This window comes from Salminus brasiliensis, chromosome 10 (assembly GCF_030463535.1).
Source record: "Salminus brasiliensis chromosome 10, fSalBra1.hap2, whole genome shotgun sequence".
Lineage (NCBI taxonomy): Eukaryota > Metazoa > Chordata > Actinopteri > Characiformes > Bryconidae > Salminus > Salminus brasiliensis.
In genome coordinates this window covers 5,923,241-5,944,978 of record NC_132887.1, presented here as the reverse complement: position 1 = coordinate 5,944,978, position 21,738 = coordinate 5,923,241, and the positions used below count along the sequence as shown (strand labels likewise).

The 21,738-nt window shown below is 39.9% G+C and overlaps 1 protein-coding gene across 16 annotated transcripts in view; it reads right to left on the bottom strand.

Moving 5' to 3' along the window:
- nrxn3a (neurexin 3a) overlaps nt 1-21,738 on the bottom strand; it is a 472,173-nt gene that overhangs the window by 27,027 nt on the left and 423,408 nt on the right. For all 16 annotated transcript variants that reach the window (XR_011980513.1, XR_011980514.1, XR_011980515.1 and 13 more), the window contains 2 exons: nt 19,670-19,759; nt 17,587-17,891 (listed from right to left, as the gene is read on the bottom strand). Coding sequence is in view for 13 of the 16 variants with exons in the window: in XM_072689054.1 (XP_072545155.1) it covers nt 17,587-17,891; nt 19,670-19,759 (395 nt within the window). In the remaining 3 variants the exon portion in view is untranslated. The remainder of the gene's footprint in view (nt 1-17,586; nt 17,892-19,669; nt 19,760-21,738) is intronic.

The window sequence follows — 21,738 nt, the reverse complement described above, 5'->3', positions numbered from 1 at the left end:
TAGTGAAGCACTTTTGTAAATCACTCTGGAGAAGAGCGTCTGCTAAATGCCATGAATGTAAATGTAAATGTAAGCAGGCATTAGGCAGCATGGTGCCCATAGGTTCATGTTTATGTATCTATATGTAATAATATGAATATGTCCTGTTTGTACATTGTGCCTAAGTTGTCTTATGTTGAATGGACCAATAGAAATGCTCCAAAAATTCTATTGAAGGATAAGGAGATTTTCCTTCTCCAGTATAGTTGACACTTTCTGTCTTATAGGTAGTGTTGAAGATTTTTTCACAGTTTTTTGCGGAAAACAACACTGTGTATAAATAATTGACACCAAATAATAATAATAAAAATAATCAATTACATGATAATTAAACACCCCACACATTTTCATCATCAGCCCTTTTTTTAAAACACCTTTGGGTCAAAAAAGCTTCGCTATGCTTTTAACAACAGCTTGTAAAATAAAGAAATCAATCATCCACCATTTCCTACTTTGTCTTTCTGTACATTATAACCATATAACACTGATTTTAACGTCATATCCTCCCGCATTCGAGAGCCCCAGAGACTGTACTGTTCCTAATGCCTCTCCCCTCATATTTATACATGAATATAATGTAATATATGTATACATTAAATATACATACTGTGAATAATGTATCCATATATGTTATGATATTGTACATATGTATATGCATACTATACAGACCATACATATGATCCATATGGTAGGTACATGCATGTATGTATATATGATACATAGTAAACATACATATATATTATTTGTATATTATAATATTTAATGTCATTTCATACATTTCCCTGCTGTTTTTAACATATTTGACATTTATGAATAATGCATTGTGTGACAACTGTGTGATGAATGGACCAATAAAAATGCTAGTGCAGTTGTAAGGTTGCCATTCTGGAGATGGAGATATGACTATTTTTGGTCGTACATTATCAAATATGTAGGTTTGTGATAAATATATGTTCCACATTTGGAAATGGCCAATTTTAAATAAATTCATGCATTCATGTTGTATATTTGAAATAATTTTGTAATTGATTAATTGTAAAACATGTTGGATATAATGTAATTCCATATATTTTAATATATGTCATACATTTAAAAAAATTGTTTATTGCCATATATTAGACTCCTTTGGGAGACATAGCTAGTGGGTGGGACTGGTCACAGCTAACATGTATTGGTAAATACTCAACAAACAAACAAACAAACAACAACAGTAAGCTTGTTACATCCTAAAAACTAAAAATGTCCATTAACAAAAGTGAGGGAAAATGGAAAAAATCCAGGCTGACCCTACCTCCACACTTTGAGCCAATAAGGACAAAGATAGGACAAACGTATTCAATGGTTATTATGCTATTTGCATTTTGCATAACACTGATTTTAACGTCTTATCCCCTCGCATTCGAGAGCCACAAAGACTGTACTGTCTCTAACGCCTCTCCCCTCAAATCTAAGCAACTCCAACACAGACGCATGTGTGACAAATTAAAATAATGAGGCGCGACCTCGTTGGATGATGTGGTGATGTCATCTCCAATTATTAAGATAAGATTTCAATCAGCTAAGTGATGAAGACGTCTCTCCGGCTGCGCTCCTTGGGATCGTGTCAAATGATTTAACGGAGCTTCAAACATTAGCCCAAAGAGAGAGAGGCAAACTTCCCTGGCTTGCTTCAGGAGATAATATCTACACCCCCCTCCCCTCCCTGCAGTATGAGCGGCTGATGCTATCGTGTCCATCTCTGACGGGCTGAAGAGTGAGAGGCTTGTCTTACACGCTGAATCAATAACGTGGGAGAAGATCTGTTTCAGAAAGACTGGAACTGTCCCTCCTTGGCCATCTCTGTCTTCTGCCATTTCATCTCATGCAGCCTTCCCCGGCGGCCAAGCTCATGTGTGTGATGCTGCATCCAGCTGAACCAGCCTGTTGCAGCAGCCTTTCTTTCCTACTCTCTTAAAGCAGTAGTTCGGCAGTTACCCCAAAGTGTAGTCAAGTCCATAAGCCAAGACATGCTTGGTATGCCTGAAGTTCGTTTGTTTACTTTGGCACTCGGTCTACGGAGCTAAAAGTAATTATCATACCCTGCTGAAAGCTCCAGCTTTTGCTGACAACTGGTCCTTGATGGTCAAGGTGGTTGAAAAGCTCGCCATCCAGACAAAAACACAGCGTATGCTGGAAGATCAGCTCAGCTCTGGAACTGGATGAAGGATGAAGCTGGTGTCAAGGTGGTCACACTAGTTAGGTACTGAGGCAAAGCTCACTGAGCCAGTTTGGCCAGGCAAGTCATTTTGATGGACCAGTGTAGTTATGCTGGTCAGCCACCTTGGTCAAGCTGGTGAGTCTTGATCCAGACGTGTACCAAACTAGACAACTAGCATGACCAGCTTGAGACAAGCTTCATCAAGTTAATCATACTGGTGAAACCTTAACCAGTGTCAGCAGGGATAATATTGCAGGGAAGCTAATCCGGTCGCTACCCAGTTGCTAGGCTAAAAGCTAACCTTAGCAGACCTCTACAACCCTAAAATCTCTTCAGCTAGATAAGAGGTAAAATAGCAGGGTGGTACATGGGCTAGTCTAGCTCCTTGGCTAACAGCCAGTGCACTACACATACCTACACATGCATGCTACAATCCTGCTCTTGTGTGTATTTACCTTTTACTTACTTATACTGATTAAACACTATATGGACAAAAGTATTGGGACACCTTATCCTGCTTTTGTAGGAGAAACTGTCTCCACTGTCCAGGGAAGAACGCTTCCTACTAGTTCATGGAGGGGCACTGCTATGAGGATTTGATTGCATTCAGCGACAAGAGCGTTAGTGAAGTCAGGATGTTGGATGATCAGCACCCCACCCTATCCCCAAGTACTGGGAGTACCCTTCATCATTCCAGAGAACACAGTTCTTCCACTGCTCCACAGCTCAATGCTGGGGGGCTTTATACCCCTCTAGCCCACTCCTGGCTTTTAGGTTTATGTTTGTGTGTGTGTGTGCATTTGCAAATCTGTGTCAGCAATGGGTGCAACTCAAAGTAGCTGACGGCACCAAAACGGATCTGAAGCCACACCACAAAAAAAGCTCTGATTGGCTTCAAAAGGAGCCATTTGTATGTAGTGCAGGTGTGTCCTTTCAGTTAATGAGAGTGTATGAATTCAATAACAACCTTTTAACCTTTCATTTTGATGCTGAATACTGCTCTGCGACATATCACTGCCTCAACACATGCTTGAAAGTGGCCGTGGTTGTTTACCGAGTACGCATGGCGCGAAATAAGTCTCTCAGTCAAATAAACGACCGGCCTAACTGACCTGTCTGCAGTTTCAGGTGCTGTTTTGCAGTTCGCATTCAGATGCAGTAGCCTGAAGGGACGAAGGCATCTGGCGACTACTGTTATGCACCCTGAGTAGCTGCTCATGTTTGCTGTGGAACAATACATCTTTGGAAGCACACATTGCTTATTAGTGTCTCGCATGGAATACGGCCCGCAGCGAAAAGGCAAACCGGGCCACTTTGTTCCCCTTCGTACTTTTAACATAGAGTAGCAGCTACGTGCCTGACGCCAAAATCTAATTGCTAACCGGCAATGTGCGAGGCGCCTTCCAGCAGGCACCATTCATCTTCCCGTTTGAAAGGAAATGGTTCTGGGCCTTGATCTTTAATCATTCCGGTGGCCACAAGTGCAAGGTCACCGGGGACCTCATGACTAACAGTCAGACGGAGCGCTCCCCATTGTGCCCCCGGTGCTAAAATTAGAAAGCAATACACAGTTTGTTTCAATTACAGATTCAAATCTGAAGCGGCGTCTTTCATTACAGCGCGGCTGTTTAATTTGAGTTGCGGATGTGAAAAGGCTGGGAGATAAAGAGGCAGTCTCTCAGGCGATGCTCTGGAGAGCGGGACAGTGAAGGAGATGGAGATAGAGAAGGAGGACAGGAACATTACCAGTGTATCAGGTTTATGCGCTGCGTGCCACTCGCCAGCCTGACTTTATTACGACCACACACACACACATGCGCATACCGCACTCACCGGCCTGAAACCTTGGTCTCGGCAGATGAGAAACCTCACATCTTCTCTGCGAGCAGACGGACGTCCAGAGTGTTCTACATTAGAGGGAAAACTCTGACGTGAGAGGGACCGCAGCACGTACTCTGGACTTTTAAAAGCCTCTTCTCCCACTTTATCTGTCATGGTGTGAATCAGATTCAGGATTAAAGTGCGAATTGGAAACTCTGGCCCGTCTGATGGCATCGAGTACGCCAACGTTCAGACAACTTTTGTTATTGGAAAGCTGCTGAGTGAAGTACTGAGCTATTGTTCCTGGGCCTCTCTCTCTTTGTGTGGAGAAATACATCCAGAGCTCCGGAGCACAACACGATTCATTGGGTTTTTTTAATGAAAAAGGAGGCAGTGTGCTGCAGAGCTGCTTCAGCATCCATTTTTCACTACACTGAAGTTATTGAGGTGGTTGACACACATACAGTGTTGTTCCAGTCTTCACAGTTAAAATGCAATACACTTACTACGGCTTCATATGAGCCGATGTGGGCAATGGATGCACGAGGAGATTGGGTCATGTTGTTAATTGCTTATAAATATAGGACAGGTGTGCGTCCGATGTATTTATTGGCCTCCAGATATCTTTATGCATATCTTTTTTAATGTATTTGTAACCTATAGAAACACATTTTCTATGCATTTCTCTGTAATGCTGATCTGGTTGGTTTTTTTTTTTTTTCTATTAACAAATATATGATCTATTCTAGAGCTGCGGGCACATTTATGGAAAGTATGGAAAGATTTGACTCATTTTAAACCAGTTAAACCATTAAAAGAGTTGACATTTCCCACTATTTTGTGCCTTAACTCCATGTCCCTAATCTCATACTAGATTCCACATGGCACGGCAAAAGGCTGAATTATCGTTTATTAAAAACTGAATGTGAGATTCGCTCAATATCACAATAACACATCTGACCAATAATTAATATACTGTTGATTTATCCTCAACATTTTATACAAAATAATGAGACTAGAAGTGTGACATATCTCACTGCTTTCTACATGTGTCCCGCCAGAGGAAGTGATGTCACGTTTTTATTTATTATTATTTATTAGAACTGTTTGCAGATTTTACACAGTTTTATAACAGATGTTATAAAACAGAGTTGACCAGAACAAGAAACAAATATATATATATTTGTATATTTATTTATATATATAAATATACTTATATATATATATATATATATATATATATATATATATATATATATATATATATATATATATATTATAATATTATATAATATTATAATATTATAAATAATATATATATACATATATAAGTATATTTATATATATTTGTATATATATATTTGTTTCTGTATAAAACAGAGTTGACCATATATATATATATATATAATTGCTAAAATGATATATTCTACAGAAAATAGATACTCTATACAACTAACTTTGTAACTGTTAATAGAGTGAACCTAAAAACCCTGAAAACTAGACTCAGAGTTAAATGCCTGAATCAGGAAGCGAAGACGTAATGTGTTCATAGTTATTTGATATTTTGTGTATAAACTGTGCCTAAAATATAAATCACGCTTTATTCATAGTGATGATTTAATATAATTGGTATTATTTTACAAAACTGATTATGTATTAATAATCAAGGTTGTTTTTTTTTGTTTTTTTAATAACAAAAGGTTTATCTGGGGGAGGCAAAATGTACCCTTGATTCTAGAATGAATCATATGCATTAAACATATCTGATAATCCATAATCAATCCATAACAAAATGTATCTAATATAGTTTCATACAAACTGAGGTTAGCTCCAACTCTGGAGGCTTTAAGCAGCCTCTTTCCACTACAAAATGGAAATAACCTTATTTAATATTACTGATACTGGTTTAAAACTGATGCCAGAGAAGTTACTGTTCATGCAAACGAATGCACAAGAAGAAGTAGAGTGTAGAATCTGCACTTTACCATGTTTCTGTGGATGTTTTGTTGATGTTAGTGAACAAGCTCATTCAGAGCTTAGTGTTTACTACACTATTTCATAACAATACATTGAAATATATAATAACTATAATTAAATATAAAAATGTATGAATTTGGAACATTTATTACATATCAGGAAAATCAAAATCAGTGATTAAAGCATTATTTTTTTTACCCAGTTTTCCTCCCCAATTTTAGTTAGCTACTTACCCTCCTCACTCAATAATGCTCTCCCTCATTACATGTAATAAAAACACACGCAACCAGCCACTGCCTCTTTTCAAACTGCCTCCGACTCAACGTCACCGGTCAACCAACGCGCTTGGAGGAGACTGCCGGGTACTCAGCTCTGATATGTCAACTAGCAGACGCCCATGCCAGCCAGCATAACAATGGAGTGATGTGGTGAGAGAGAGCAAGCCATCTACCCACCCGGAGAAAGCAAGGCCTATTGTGCTCTCTCAGGCTCCGGCTGCTGAATCAAATCCGGCAGAAATTCTTAATAAAACAAAGCAGATTAAACAGCTGAAGCTACTGTTACTACAGAAGGAGGTCAACGGTACACTGGTAGAAATGTAATTATGTATGTAGGCTGTTGAGAACTGTATGAGTAATGGGGAGGATGCTGTTGTTTGTCATGCTGTGCTGATTCAGATGTATGCTGCTTACACACTGTTAAAAATAAAGGTGCTACAAAGGGTTTTATGAGTGCTGCTGTAGAAGGACCACTTTTGGTTTCATAAGGAATCATGCTTGTAGTAGAGATGTAGATGTAGTGGGAAGAACTTTTACATCAGGTGAACGTTCTTCACTGTTCAAAGTAAAAGTCCCTGGAGGACCAGAACTAGAAACAACCAGCCACCACCTTGTTCCTGGAGGAACTTTTCGGTGCTTTGAGGAACCTTCAAGCAACCCTTTTCTTCTAAAAATCCTTTCTGGAAGGTTACTTAAAGCACCTTAAACCCCTTAAAAAGCCGATGACCCGTCAACGGCCAGAAGTGTTATTACAACCTTCTACAACCAAAGAACAATGCTATGGTGGGGGGTTTGGACTCAAGTGCAGTTAATTTATTCGTTTAAATGATTCTACCTATGATTCTTTTTTGGGGGTATTATGTTATTGTGTGTGTAACAGATGGTGAGGGTCTGTGGTGGGGCTCTCTTGTTTCTAAACTCTCTTGTTTAACTTCAGCTTTTCTTCACTGTTCACAACTTAGAACCACTGTTACCGTTCGCCCCTCTACAGAGGTACGACAGGGAATCGTGTTTGGCTGGGTGTGTTTATACCGTGCCACACTGGTGGGTCTGGTCGGCATTGATTACCGCTTGGGCTTCTGGGGCTTGGAGTTATTTGCTCCAGCTCCACCAGCTTTCCTACTGTGCTGGCCAGGCCCCCTGCTGGTGGCTGACGGTACACGCTGCCTGCTTACAAACAGCCCCACCAGTATAAAGAGCAGAAGTCCCTGTAGTTACTGAGTAAGACCCCTCATTAGGCCTTGCTGTGCTAAGGGGTTAAGTTCCTCAACAGTTTCAAATTGAAGAACCTCCAAAAGTTCCTCAAGGAACTTATACTTTTAACAGTGTTCAGACATTTCAAGAAGTTCTTCACACTCACACAACCAAAAATTGGTGCATTGCTCAGAGAACCTTTTGGAAGCACCTTCATTTTTAAAACTGTAAAGTTACCACTTTGAGATTCATACAGGTCCATGTTCTTGTTCACAAGTCAATCTGGTCACCATTATTGTTTGATTATATATTTAAAAAAAAGAAAAGAAAAAAGACATAAATAAATAAATGGAGATACGGTTGTCTTGGCAGTGACTGTATGAGAATAGCATTTTCAGGGATGCTCCATGCTATTAAATTATTAGCTAGGAATTATTCAGGTTTGTTGCTTATATCCATAACTGACCATCCTGACTGAAAATTCCACGGCGACAAGCAGAGACGCATTTGCATTTTTGCAACAAACACTGCAACACATTTTATTGATGTTGGTCCTCTAAAGCAAACTCTCCTTTCATAGTGCCTTCAGTCAGCTCCGTTGGCAGTTCACTCCAAACCGACCTTGAGAGCGGGCTCGGTAAATAAATGGCCGAAGTGGAACTCACTTTACATTTTCAGTTTACTTGTGGGACTTGGAGATTGGACTCACTTCATCTAACCACGCTGCTCCATTTCTAGCGCTCCTCTAACTCTGGTCCGTTTAGCTGTGGAAGCCACACATTTCAATAAATCAGGAGCGGCGTCTCTTAAGGTTAGCGACGTCTGCTCATTCTTAATATCCCTCCGCCCACGTGGGTTGTCAGCACCTTCTGAAACGTATCAGTCTTCTGCACCATGGCCGCTTTCTGCTGCGTCCTGCCTCCGTATAATTGGATTCTAAACACAACTCTGGAGAAATATTAGTCTTTATTGTAACAGTGCAGTAACTCCTTTTGCTGACTGACTTTTTCCCCCCCTGTCTCTGTGGGTTCCACTGTTAACCTGTGAAACGTTTGCTCAGATGTTGAGAAAAGTATATGGCTTCTATAGACGTCCTCACACATAAACATGCTGGCGTTTTTTTTTTGTTTGTTTGTTTGTTTATTTTTGTAATGTCTTTTCATGTCTTTTTAAGGCTGAATTTGGCTGTAAAGTCATTTTACACCTTTTAAGGGCCTTGCTCAAGAGTCCAATAGCGGCAGTAGTAGATGCAGGTACAGGCAAGTAACACATAACCCTGTGATCAATACTACAATCATTTACATTTTTTTTTTTAATTTATTTAATTAAAATAATGTTTCATTATTAAACAATTATTTCCCTTATTGAAAATCTAAGCCCTAATTTTTTTCATGACCATGACCTGTTTTTGACCCTGTTCTTCTTCATCTTTTAATCCTTACTGATATACTGACCATATCACATCCTTTTATCCTCCTCAAGAAAGTGACCAAACACTACTTTGTCAGCCATTATCCATCCTCATGTTCACCAAATCACTCACACTGCGTTCAGTGCTCCAGCAATTAGAGCACTTGAGACAAAATGGCTGTATGATGGCCATTTAGCTGGACAAACTAATTGCATTATCATCCTATAATGTATCCCCTACTGACAGTCATTTAATTACACAGCACTTAATACTCTCATATTTGTCATTAATACAGTCTTTATTATGTCATTTAAAGAAAAAAAAAAGAAAAAAAGACAAAAATCCCCCCAAAAATGGCTATGAATCCTTTTCATGACTAAGAAAGAAAGTAAAGAGAGGAACACGAGGAGCTAATAGACTGATGACAGTCCCTCAGACTACTAAAGAGGTCAGACTGATTGAAATTAAACGACTGCCCTGAATACTGATTGTCTCATTGCAGCTAATGTTAAAGCTTCTGCAGCTCCATTAACTTTAACAACATCAGTTCTGTGTCTGCCCAGGAGAACGAGAAAAATACACACCTCTATCACCACCTCTCACACCTGACATATCTAACTTCACATAAAAGGACTGAAAGTCAGTATATCCTGAGGGAAAACGTACTGTCCTATGTTGATAATTAGGCTGGAGCTTCTACAGAAGGACCGAAGAGCACAGGCCTAGGCTCAGGGCTTGTTTGAGCAGAGAGTGCTCAAGGGGTTGACACAGATGACACCTCCCTAGTCTGTGACAAAAAAACCTTGTGACATTCCTCATGTAAAACTGCCCAACCTCTCTTTCCATTTCTACTGAATAATCATAAGTAACTGAGTGGTAGCTACCTACATTTTACTCAATTACACTGTGCAATTAACACCAGGAAAGTATTTAAATATCATGTTGGAAAGACTATTATGTCTATACTGGACTTTTTTGTGTCTATACTGGATTGTATTATGTCTATACTGGACTTTATTGTGTCTATACTGGACTTTATTGTGTCTATACTGGATTGTATTATGTCTATACTGGACTTTATTGTGTCTATACTGGACTTTTATTGTGTCTATACTGGACTTTATTGTGTCTATACTGGACTTTATTATGTCTATACTGGACTTTATTGTATCTATACTGAACTTTATTATGTCTGTACTGGACTTCATTATGTCTACACTGGACTTTTTATGTCTATACTGGATTGTATTGTGTCTATACTGGACTTTATTGTGTCTATCCTGGACTTTATTATGTTTACACTGAAGTTTATTGTGTCTATACTGGACTTTATTATGTCTATACTGGACTTTATTGTTTCTATACTGGATTGTATTATGTCTACACTGGACTTTTTATGTCTATACTGGATTGTATTATGTCTATACTGGACTTTATTGTGTCTATACTGGATTGTATTATGTCTACACTGGACCTTATGTCTACACTGGACTTTTTATGTCTATACTGGATTGTATTGTGTCTATACTGGACTTTATTATGTCTATACTGGACTTTATTGTTTCTATACTGGATTGTATTGTGTCTACACTGGACCTTATTATGTCTACACTGGACTTTTTATGTCTATACTGGATTGTATTATGTCTATACTGGACTTTATTGTGTCTATACTGGACTTTATTGTGTCTGTACTGGACTGTATTATGCCCATACTGTGCAGTGTGCAACCCACAATAGGGCCCATGCATAACCAGCCCTGGTCCCATCGCTGACCCTGGCGGTATGTCATCCGAGGACAAAACCTTTGTGGTTCCCAGTTAGTCTATCCATACAGGCCCTTCCTGGACATGTTAGCTGGGAAAGTCATCTCTTAACATCTTTAAATCAATAGTTAATGTATGTTGGTGGTCATTGTAGATCAATTTGTGTGGAATGTTAAGGTCGGGGCTTTAAGCGAATTCAGCTTAATTCTACAACTTTTAATTCATAAGAAATCTGATCTGTCTCACTGACTGTAATCCCTGAATCCTTCTTGTACTGGAAAGTAGAGAGTGACTGTCTGACTGTTTCTACCTTCCGTACCACAACGCCAAACTGCCAGTGATTCCTGCAGCAAGATCAAGGGAATTCTCTTCTCTTTTTATTTCCTTTTACATTTCCCTGCGCAGTTCCTGAAAATACTTGTTCCTAAAATGTTTATTTTTCGCTGCTTCTCTCTGGCCCATCACCTCAGGGACGTGCGTCGAATTTTTAGTTGTGTTTTTCCGAAAAAATCTCCAGAGATCTACACACTGGTTTAGATGAGCGCAACCAGTACATCTCTCAGTACAACAGTCTCTTTCTCTCTCTCTCTCTCTCTATCTCACTTTCTCTCACTCTTTCCCTCTGCCCCCTTGATCTTAATTAAGCTGAAAACCTTGCAGAGGCCTTGTTCCCATTTGTATGTGAAGCAGCAGTGAAAATGATATATAAATAGACCCATCCCCCTGAACTCTCTCTCCCAACATAATACATGGGATTGCAGCGCACAATTAAATTACTTCCCCGACTGTAACAGGCAGTTTGTTTACTGATCCTGTTTGCACAAATTAAGATGGGAAAGCAAACATGACCGGCAGCGTGTTGACCTACCAGACTGCTAAGTCTTAATGAGAATCCCCCTGCCAATTCCACTGAAGCACTCCATACAGGCCGAGAGAGATAGAGTGAGAGAGAGAGAGGTAGAGATAGAAGGAAAAAGAGAAGCACCCGCTGCTAAACTCCCTCCTAATCCTCACTTCAAGAATGCTGCTGAGACCGCATCACCTTTATATACAGCACTGCGCACACACACATCCAGCAAGCTGTGGCAAGAAAAAAAAACAAAAAAAAAAACAGATATAACAGTCATTTTCTGCAGCATAGGAGAAATCCAGGGCACAAATCATTCAAATATCCCATTAAATCTGTATGTGTATTACTACATTTTTAAATTTATAATCACTGCTCCACAAAAAAGCACCCCGGCACTCAGCCCGAGAGGAACGGTAACACTTATTCCATGCGTATTTCAACACTACTCACATTAGCTAGAAGGAAAAGGATCTTTAAAGAGCTGGGTTTTGCGTATTTGTGTGGGAGGAGGGCTTGGGAGGCCAAAAAAAAGAAGAAAAAAAAGGAAAAACAGATAACGATAGTGGGTGTGCAATCATCCCTCGTCAAATTTTTAAATACTTGTAGAAATGACGCAAGCGTGCTGAGTCACCGAATTAACCAGAACAAATCCCTCACACTTTCAGACGCAGCAACGCAGATGTTAGCAATGTTAAACAATCAGATCAGGCTTTTCTACAGCAAGGAACAATAAGTCGACCTTGTTCTTCCTGGGCTCCACACTGCGTCACTGGCCGCGGTTTGCATCTCTGGTGTGTAGCTCTGGGCAGCGACACGCTTGCGTTCTCATGTCTGCCACATTTGCATGTTGTTTGCCTGTTGTGTTCAGACCAGGATGCTTGACTGAGCACCTACAGTTTACAGCAAGAGTCAGACACGGTCAACTTCAGAGCCAGCGCTAGTGGAAATTTCCATTTTCCATGCTTCAGCTGGCCCAGCACTCTGGGAAATAAAGCTTCCTAAGTGGCTCTTGGATGTCCTGTTCTGAAGGCTTGAGTGAATGTCCTACCAGGAGAGTCTAACGCTACGCCACCTTTACCTTGACCAATCACCACCTTCCTTTACCTGACTTTAAAAGGTTGCAAAGTAGGCCTCTACTTACTAGCTTACTTTGCTGCTTTCAGACTTTTTTATCTTTGCCCTCCTTGCTCCCCGACGGCACCAGTTTGGTCCCACCTGTTCCCCCTTTCCATGTACGGCAGGATCTCCGAGGATCCACAAGTTACAAGACCTGGACCTGATTGCTCAGAGTGGCTCAGAGGTCTAATAACTACGCTACCACTATAGCAAGTGGATCACAAGTTTGAATCCCAAGCCATGGCGCTTTGCCATCAGCAGCCGGAATCTGACAGAGCACAATTGCCCGTGCTCTCTCTGGGTGGGTAGATGGCGCTCTCTCCCCTTATCACTTTTAAAGTGATGTTGGTCACATCAGCAGGTGCCCGTTAGCTGTTAGTGTGCTAGAGCTGGGACCTGATGCCTTCCCTTTGAATAGGAGCGAAAAGAGGTGGTGGCTGGCTTTGCATGTTTTGGAGGAGACTTAACATGTGTTGAGGCCCTACCCTCCTCTCCTTGCTAGTGCTAAAGGGAGCTATAAATGGGTGGGTTATTTGGGAGAAAAAGGGCCCTGGGCTGAACTGGGGGAACTGGTATGGATCCACATTTTATGGAGGTTCCTTCCACATCTCATGTAAAAAGTTATTTTTTAACCACTTTAAATTGAACGTCCTGCTGGAAATCCATTCAGAGACTTTGGTGATGGTACCTATACCGTTGTTTGGTCCTTATAATGTATAATGTTTGAATCTGAGGCCAGTGGAAGCCACTAGCATGTGGAATGGGAGCATTTGGTGTGCTAACATGGTTTCTATAACTTTATAAAAACAGTGTTCCTCAATTATGGTCCTATAGGCCTGAAAATATATGAATAGGAATAGACATTGTTCTGTATACTGTATAATAAGTAAATAATAAATAAGTTGAATTAAGTGTGTTTTAGCAGCAAAATCACCAAACTATACTCGACTCAATCCTCCAGGACGAGAATACAAGAACCCTGATACAGAAGAAGCCCACTTAGAGTACAGTTTGGCTCGATAACCAGTATTTGAACAATTTATAATCCTAATCATATATTCTACTGACACAAACTATAAAACTCGAAGTATTGGGACACCTACACATAACACCCCCAGGAGCTTTTATGACATCCCATTCTAAATCCATGGGCATTAATATAGAGTTGGTCCCCTTTTGTAGCTCAAACAGCAGGTTTGGAGCTCTGCAGTTATTGAGTCAGCAGAGCGTTGGAGACTTTTATGCACTGTACGCCGCAGCACTTTATGGCTGAGCTGCTGTGGTTCCTAAACACTTCCACGTTTCAATAATACCCCTCACAGCTGATGGTGGAGTATCTAGGAGGGAAGAAATTTCACCAGCTGACTTCTTGTTGTTGGTGCAGCGGTGTCTCCTATTACATACAGAACCACGCTGGAGTTCAGTGAGCTCTGTAGAACCTCCCATTCTCTCACTAATGTGTGGAAAGGCAGACTGCATGGCTAGGGGCTTGATTTTAAAAGTACCAACAACAAAAAAAACACCTGGATTAAATGACAAAGAGGTGTGTCCCAATACTTTTGTCCATATAGTACATATCAAATACAGACGAAAGCAGATTCTAGCACTAAGCTCAAGCTCTTATCCAAGCTATAAGCTATACGACTCTTACTAGCATAGCAAAGCATAGTCACCCAGACCAGGAATCGTACCCCATTCACCTGCATGATGTGGTAGCTCAATGGCAGGTACTGTAAGACTTCTGTTCCACCAGTATATCGAGCCCAATACCAATCAATAAAGTACATCTGTCTACTTATGATGACAACATACAGAACTACAAGCGGTTCTTCTAAGGCCGCTCACTCTAAAACAACCCTTTCTGGCACCACATTTTTTTTTAAGAGTGTAGACGTGTAGACTTCTGCTCTCCGTCAAGCACTCAAAACAAACTGGCAGTTCACAAGTTAAAAGATCAGGGCACTCGCAAGACAGAGTCGGAGTCCAGCAACAAGCCCGTCTCTTAATAAAACCACTGACTATCCGTGTTCCTGCTGACCCCAGGGTCGGAAAAGAGCCGTCATCTGTCAGATGTTCGCGATCTGTCAACAGGAGACACGGCCCAGCGACAACAAATCTGTCCCAGGGAAAATGTGCCGGATAAGCGACAGCGCAGTGCAGCAATGACAAGCCGTTTAATCAGCGGTGTTGTCTTTGGGATTAAGAGAAATTACTTAGTAATTAAACAGTGATTTGCAGGTAAAGGAGCTAATCAACATTCTAATTAAATGTGCAGACACTGAAAGAAATAAATAAGCAATTAAATAAATCAACGAAAGCTAAGCACTATAGACGGAACATGGACAGGCTGTTTAAAACCAGTAATTAGGCTTGTTTTGACACCTCCATCGTCAAAACCCTGACTGTTAAAGGCAAGCCTAGACGTCTCTGTGTGTTCTCCGGTCAGCTGTAGGGCCTGTAGACATAAACATCCTTCTCCTCCTTCTTTTTCCTCTCTGTGTCAGGCGCATGGTGGAGACTGATGGCTTTAATATCAAAATGGCCAGCTCTATTTGTCCTGCGATGCCTATGAAATGCCCTATCCCATTGCATTTAACCAAAGCACACTTTTTTACAGCACTGGAAGAAAACTTCACGTGATACTCGTTAGCTCATGTCCATCTAAAAAGCAGAGTTTGATGATATGTTAAGAAGGAGAAATGCTCAGCCTTCACCAAACGAGACTGTGGTCCAATGGCTTCTTCAACGGTTGAAGCTTGAACCGAAATCATTTGCATGTTGTTTGACAGTCATTCAAGCACACCTGGCAATGTGCTAAGGCAACAGCACCTGATTTTTTTGCATATTGATATATATTTTTGTTTATTCTAATACTGAAGTCTTGATCGGTTTGTTGTTTTGATTCTTTGCACCTTTAAAAATAGAGGTGCTAAATAAGGTTCTTTAAGCGACACCATAGAAGAACCACTTTCGGCTCCATAAAGAAACCTTTTTTGGATTTGATGGGAGTGTGAATAGCCTTTGCTTTGGAGAAGAACCTTTAGACCTTCTTCTTTAAACTTTTAAAAGCTTGATTTTTTACAAAAAAATATTCTTTATGATATCAAAAGTAGTTCCTCTATGGAATCGCTCAAAGGACCCATTGTAGCGCCTTCATTTGTAAGAATGTAAAGAACCAAAAAACCCTGCCTTACTTTAAAAACTGAAAAATGACCCAAGTTTAGTTAGCAGGATAACAGTCAGCTCATCATAGAACAACTTCAAGCCTGACTGACTGAAAACCCCACTTACAAGGGTCTGGTGGCTACTCAGCCCGCCACTACATTTGCAACTATGGTGGGCTTCATATTTTCCCACCTGTTTTCCGAGCGTGACATCACCAATCAGTGAGCACCCACAGTGCCCCCACCCTGTGTCTCTCTTAAATGCACAAGGGGGAGTAAGCTTATTTGGCCGTGTACAACACGTCCTCATTTTGAGATACTGTAAAATGCTTCCCTATGTTTTCCTCATTGGCAACAGTGTAGTCTTTTCTCACAACTGCGATAAAACCTGTAGAAATAGTGTATTTAGACTTTCTGCATGGCATAAATAACTAAAGCAACCTACTGAAATAAGCCCATATACATTTTTATGTACACTAGGTTTATGTCAGCTGGCATGATACAAGTGTGTATGGGTGTTATGTAGCCTTATGAACCCTGCCCTTTAGTAAACAGTCAAGTGTTACCCATTAAGCTTCATCCACATAAATCAATCTGGGGCACCGAGAAGGAAGTCATTCAGCTTCAGAAAGCACCTACTGATCTACTCAGATCAGGTATCACATGTTTTAGAGATGTAAAGATAGTTTCAGACCTAATATCCTCATTTACATGAATCATAAATGTGGGTCATGTGGTTATTTGTGGTGTAGAGCCTAAAGCATGTCTGTCCTACAATCAAATATGAAAACCCACATTAGGCTCATGTACATACACTCACTGTCAAACTCGCTGACATCTAGGTTGTGGATTTTTTGAGCTTTCTCTGTTCTACAATGTTGTCTATCTCTATATACAAGATAGATTTCCTTGTTGTTGGATGCACTATGTTTTTTCCCATTTCTTTTAATTCAGAGGGCTGTTCAGATTTGTCAGATTTTATCACTGTTTTATGTGATTTCTGTACATGATTTTCCTACTCATATTGCCCAGAAGTGTCAGTGTTTGAGACAAACACGAGATAAAGGAGATAAAGCTTCGTAAGATCCGTTCTTTATATATCGAATAAATGCAACCCTGGCTGCTGGTCTCCATTCTTAACGTGACTTCCCAATGCAGCATTTATTTGATGCATAAATATGTCTTTGTAATACTCATTCTTTATATGCACTATATGTCCAAATGTTTGTGGACACCACTTGCATTCAGCTGCACCCATTGCTGACAGATGCATGCATATGCACAGACACACACAGCTTGTGTAGTCCCTGTAGAGACACATAGGTGCAGATAAACATGAACCTATTGGCACCATGCTGCCTAATGCCAGGCGTGGGCTGGAGGGGTATAACTCCCCCCAGCATTGAGGAGCTGTGGAGCAGTGGAAGAACTGTGTTCTCTGGAATGATGGTGATGCTCCATCCAATACTTCTCATATGTGTTATAGAGATGGTGAGGTAATCATCTAACACCCTCACCTCTTCCCTGGACACTTACTTCAACAGTTACTTCAACAAAAGCAGGAAAACTCTTTTTTTAATTTTAATTTTAAAAGAAATTATGAATAAGCAGGTGTCCCAATACTTATGTCCACATATTGTATATCAAAGAAATGCAGCAACTGCATTGAGAAGTTATTACAATCACTTTGTGTCCCCAAACTTTTGACGCTCTATGTGTGTGATGCGAGTGTGTGTTTGAGGGTTGAGAGAAGCTGTGTTTATGCAGTGGTACCGATATTGTAGGTGGTGAGCGGTGCTTTCTGGTGGTTGTGGTGGACATGGTGGTTGTGGTCTCAATGAAGGTGGTGGACATCTCCGGGGGCAGCGCCGTGGTTCTGGCCGATCCTGCAGGGGGCACTTCCCCCACCAGGCGCACGCTGCCGTTGATCCGGATGTTGGGGTTGCCCTGGGCGGCCATGTTGAGCACTTTCAGCCCGTTGTAGTAGAGGCCTGAGAGCTGGCCCTGAAATGGCCTCTTGCGGTCGTTGCCCCCGATCGTAATGGTGGCCTGGGTGTTGAATATCGTTAGCTGCCGCCCTGAGAGGAGAGCAACGGGGAGACCCAGACACAGTCATTAGAAAAGCAGGTCAAACCTAGTTCAACATGGCTCTCTTTCAGCATTAGAACCGGAGAGATTAATGATTGTTTTAACGTTAGCGCACCTCGCAAAATGTCACATTAGAGGACCTGTAAAAAGTTATAAGGTCAGGCTGTAAACTGGGGTCATTAGACAGCTCGGAACTGAGCGAGACTGCGTGAGAACATGTTCCTGAGGGGGTGGCTAGGACAGGATGAATGGCTACAAACATTACCCATACATTTGAGCAAATTACAGGAATCTATAAGCGCTCTGTCATCTAATCCTCCAGTTGTTAACAGAAAGTCCACTAATGGGGAACAGATCAAGCCTGTAGACGTCTATCAATACGTGAATCAAAGGTGCTCGTGTAGAGAAATGAAATACATGCTGAAGCAGAAAAGGCAGGTGGGCATTAAAGCAACATTATCCTGGTGGTTATCGTGGGTAAATCTCCCAGTATGAAACATGTATGACTCAAATCAAATCAAAATCAAAATGATTTAAATGATCATAAAGGACTCAAAGAAGGCACGTTACAGAAACACAAATGCTCGCTCAGAAGATTGAACTCATTTATGGTGTACTTAGAATATTTTTATCACTAACTTTAACACTGATTTATGGAAATTTTATTTGGAGACTCTCTGTGGACCTCTGCAACATCTACAAAAAGATTTAGAAGAATCTGTGGACTGGGTTAGCAACGTAACTGAGGGTTCATTTAAATGTACATGCATTCTTTGTCATCAGAGAGAGAGAGACAGAGAGAGAGAGAGAGAGAGAGAGATACAGACAGACAGATAGATAGATAGATAGAGAATAAAAGCAGAAGGGACAAGGAAGAAGAGAATTAAATAAATAGACAGATAGACAACTAGATAGATAGACAGCTAGCTAGACAGACAGACAGATAGATAGACCGACAGACAGAGACAGACAGACAGATAGATAGATAGATAGATAGATAGATAGATAGATAGATAGATAGATAGATAGATAGACAGATAGACAGAGACAGACAGACAGACAGATAGATAGATAGATAGATAGATAGATAGATAGATAGATAGACAGAGATAGACAGACAGATAGACAGACAGACAGACAGACAGATAGATAGATAGATAGATAGATAGATAGATAGATAGATAGATAGACAGAGACAGACAGACAGACAGACAGATAGATAGATAGATAGATAGATAGATAGATAGATAGATAGATAGATAGATAGACAGATAGATAGATAGATAGACAGAGATAGACAGACAGATAGATAGATAGACAGACAGACAGACAGATAGATAGACAGATAGATAGACAGAGACAGACAGACAGACAGACAGACAGATAGATAGATAGATAGATAGATAGATAGATAGACAGACAGATAGATAGATAGATAGATAGATAGATAGATAGATAGATAGACAGACAGAGACAGACAGATAGATAGATAGATAGACAGACAGATAGATAGATAGATAGATAGATAGATAGATAGATAGATAGATAGAATGTGAGTTAATAATGAGAGAGAGAGACATGTCTACATAGAGAATAAGAGAAGGAGGGAAAGAGAAAAGGAGAGAGAGTGTGTGTTAGAGAGAGAGATAGAGAGAGCAGAGCAATGAGAGGATGGAAACTCTGGGTGTAAAGTGTGTTTATATAGACTGACAGTTACTGATGGGTAATCTGCATGGCAAAATGAAAGTTAAAGAATGGCAGAGTTTACCTTTCTCCTGTAGCCACTCCTCTACGGGCCGGGCATATTTGAATGGGATTTTCTTATTTGCCATTTGCAATCTCTCATTATCGTTGTTGCCTTTAAAGTTTAAAAGACAGCTTTAACACTTCAGAACCACAGTCAGTTACACAGAAAGCATTTGCTGTCAATATTTTAAAAGACATTTAAACACTTTTAGAAGGATTTAGAAAAAGACATTTAGGTTTTATTGGACTGCAGCTTGTTTCGGCTGTCCCTGGAATCTGCTGGCCTTCATTTCTCATCAGTATTGTGACAAGAAATGGACTGGAACAAGAGTCTCGTTATCATCTTCTGCTAGACGTATCAGTCATTATCAAAAGTGCCTCTTGTGGATTTGAAGTCAGTCCATTCAGAATAGAAGCGTAATGAACACCAGCAGGCTCCACACACTTTCTGACATGATTAGATGCTTGAGGTCAATCCAGCTTCAGTATTATCTGCTTATCATTCACGCCACAAGCATGCATGCTGGCACATACTTTCTGGAGATGTTAGAGATGTAGTTTCATGTATAGGAGGAATAACTGAACAGTGTAAAGCCTGGATAACTTTTATATGCAAGATCATCATTTCACATTACAGCAAATACAACCAAACACAAACCTGAACTAGGGGTGGGTGATATTATGATATATTGTCATTATTGTAATAAAATACGTCACAACGTGCTTTATTACTAATATCATAGAAATCATCAGGATGTCTAGAACCTAGAGAGGCTGTACTTTACACTGATTTTGCCACAGTTAAATGGTGTGTCTAAAACCCCACCATCAAATTTGTGTGCATAATTAAACTGATAAGATGTAAACAAAGTCATTTAGAGTGGTTTGGTGTGAAATGGTTCATTTTCTGAGAAACTTTTATTCACAAAATTCACAGAATTTGTTTACAGTTGTGGTGAATTTAATAATAATAATTTAAAAAATTAAATAAATAATATTTATTCAGATTTTTTTTACAATTGTACCATAAACAGCATCATATATATAATTCAGAAGATAAATGTAGGTTTATTGGCTTTGGATAGCGAATAAAATAGTTATATTTGTGGTGCAAACTATCTATAACCATCTTACCCTATCATTGTATGAGTCATTTCACACCCAATAAGCACCAATCTCTATTCAGAATAGCTTTTCAAATTTTTGAAAAGCTGATGGACCTGCTCTTTAAATGTGGTAAAATCACTGCATCATTCAGGACCAATAGAATTGCTGCTTTAATTCATGTTGACAAAACACAATATGTTTAATTAATGCTTAATAAATAATTGTATTTATTAATATTATCAAATTACAATCTGATGAGAAATGTAATTCACATCAGGCACTAAAATTACAGTCTCACTTTATATTAGGTGTTGCTAATAACTGTAATTTTACTCCAGGCAAAAATAACTACTGGTGATTTTTTCACTGTTACAGAAAAATGCCTCCTGTACTTACACAAGCGTATGTCAATATTCTCAACTGCTCATGTTGTACTTATGTGTTTATACATGTTTATATGACTGTTTATCTGAACTGCTGCATTTCTGGTTATGGTTATTAAGTTAAACTTGTACAATTACACAGTCTGTATAATTGCAATTAATATGTACCAGCAAATACATCCCCAGTTATTACACTGATCTTACATGCACTATTATTGTGTTATTATTAACACTTCATATAAAGCGTGACCTAAATGACTAGCAAATGTCTGCAATCGTATGTGAACATCCTTAAGTTGAGCCACAAACTCAAGTTCAAATGTGGCTTAGCCAATCAACTTGTAGAACCAGAATGATCTGTTTACAAATAACAGTTAGTACATATGCAGTTATTAAAGACAGATATATTGTGTTTTGAAAAAACTCTTCAAATATTATGATGTTACATTTTTTGGCCCACCCTTAATTCAGACCTCAGAGGCTGGACATGTGCGAGCAGAACAGCAACTACTTTTGCTTTTTTCAAAGTCACAGCAGCTAACAGAAAGCCAGTGGCGCAGTCTTTGCTTTGTGAGCGGTGTCTCGGGGTGTTTGTTTTAAC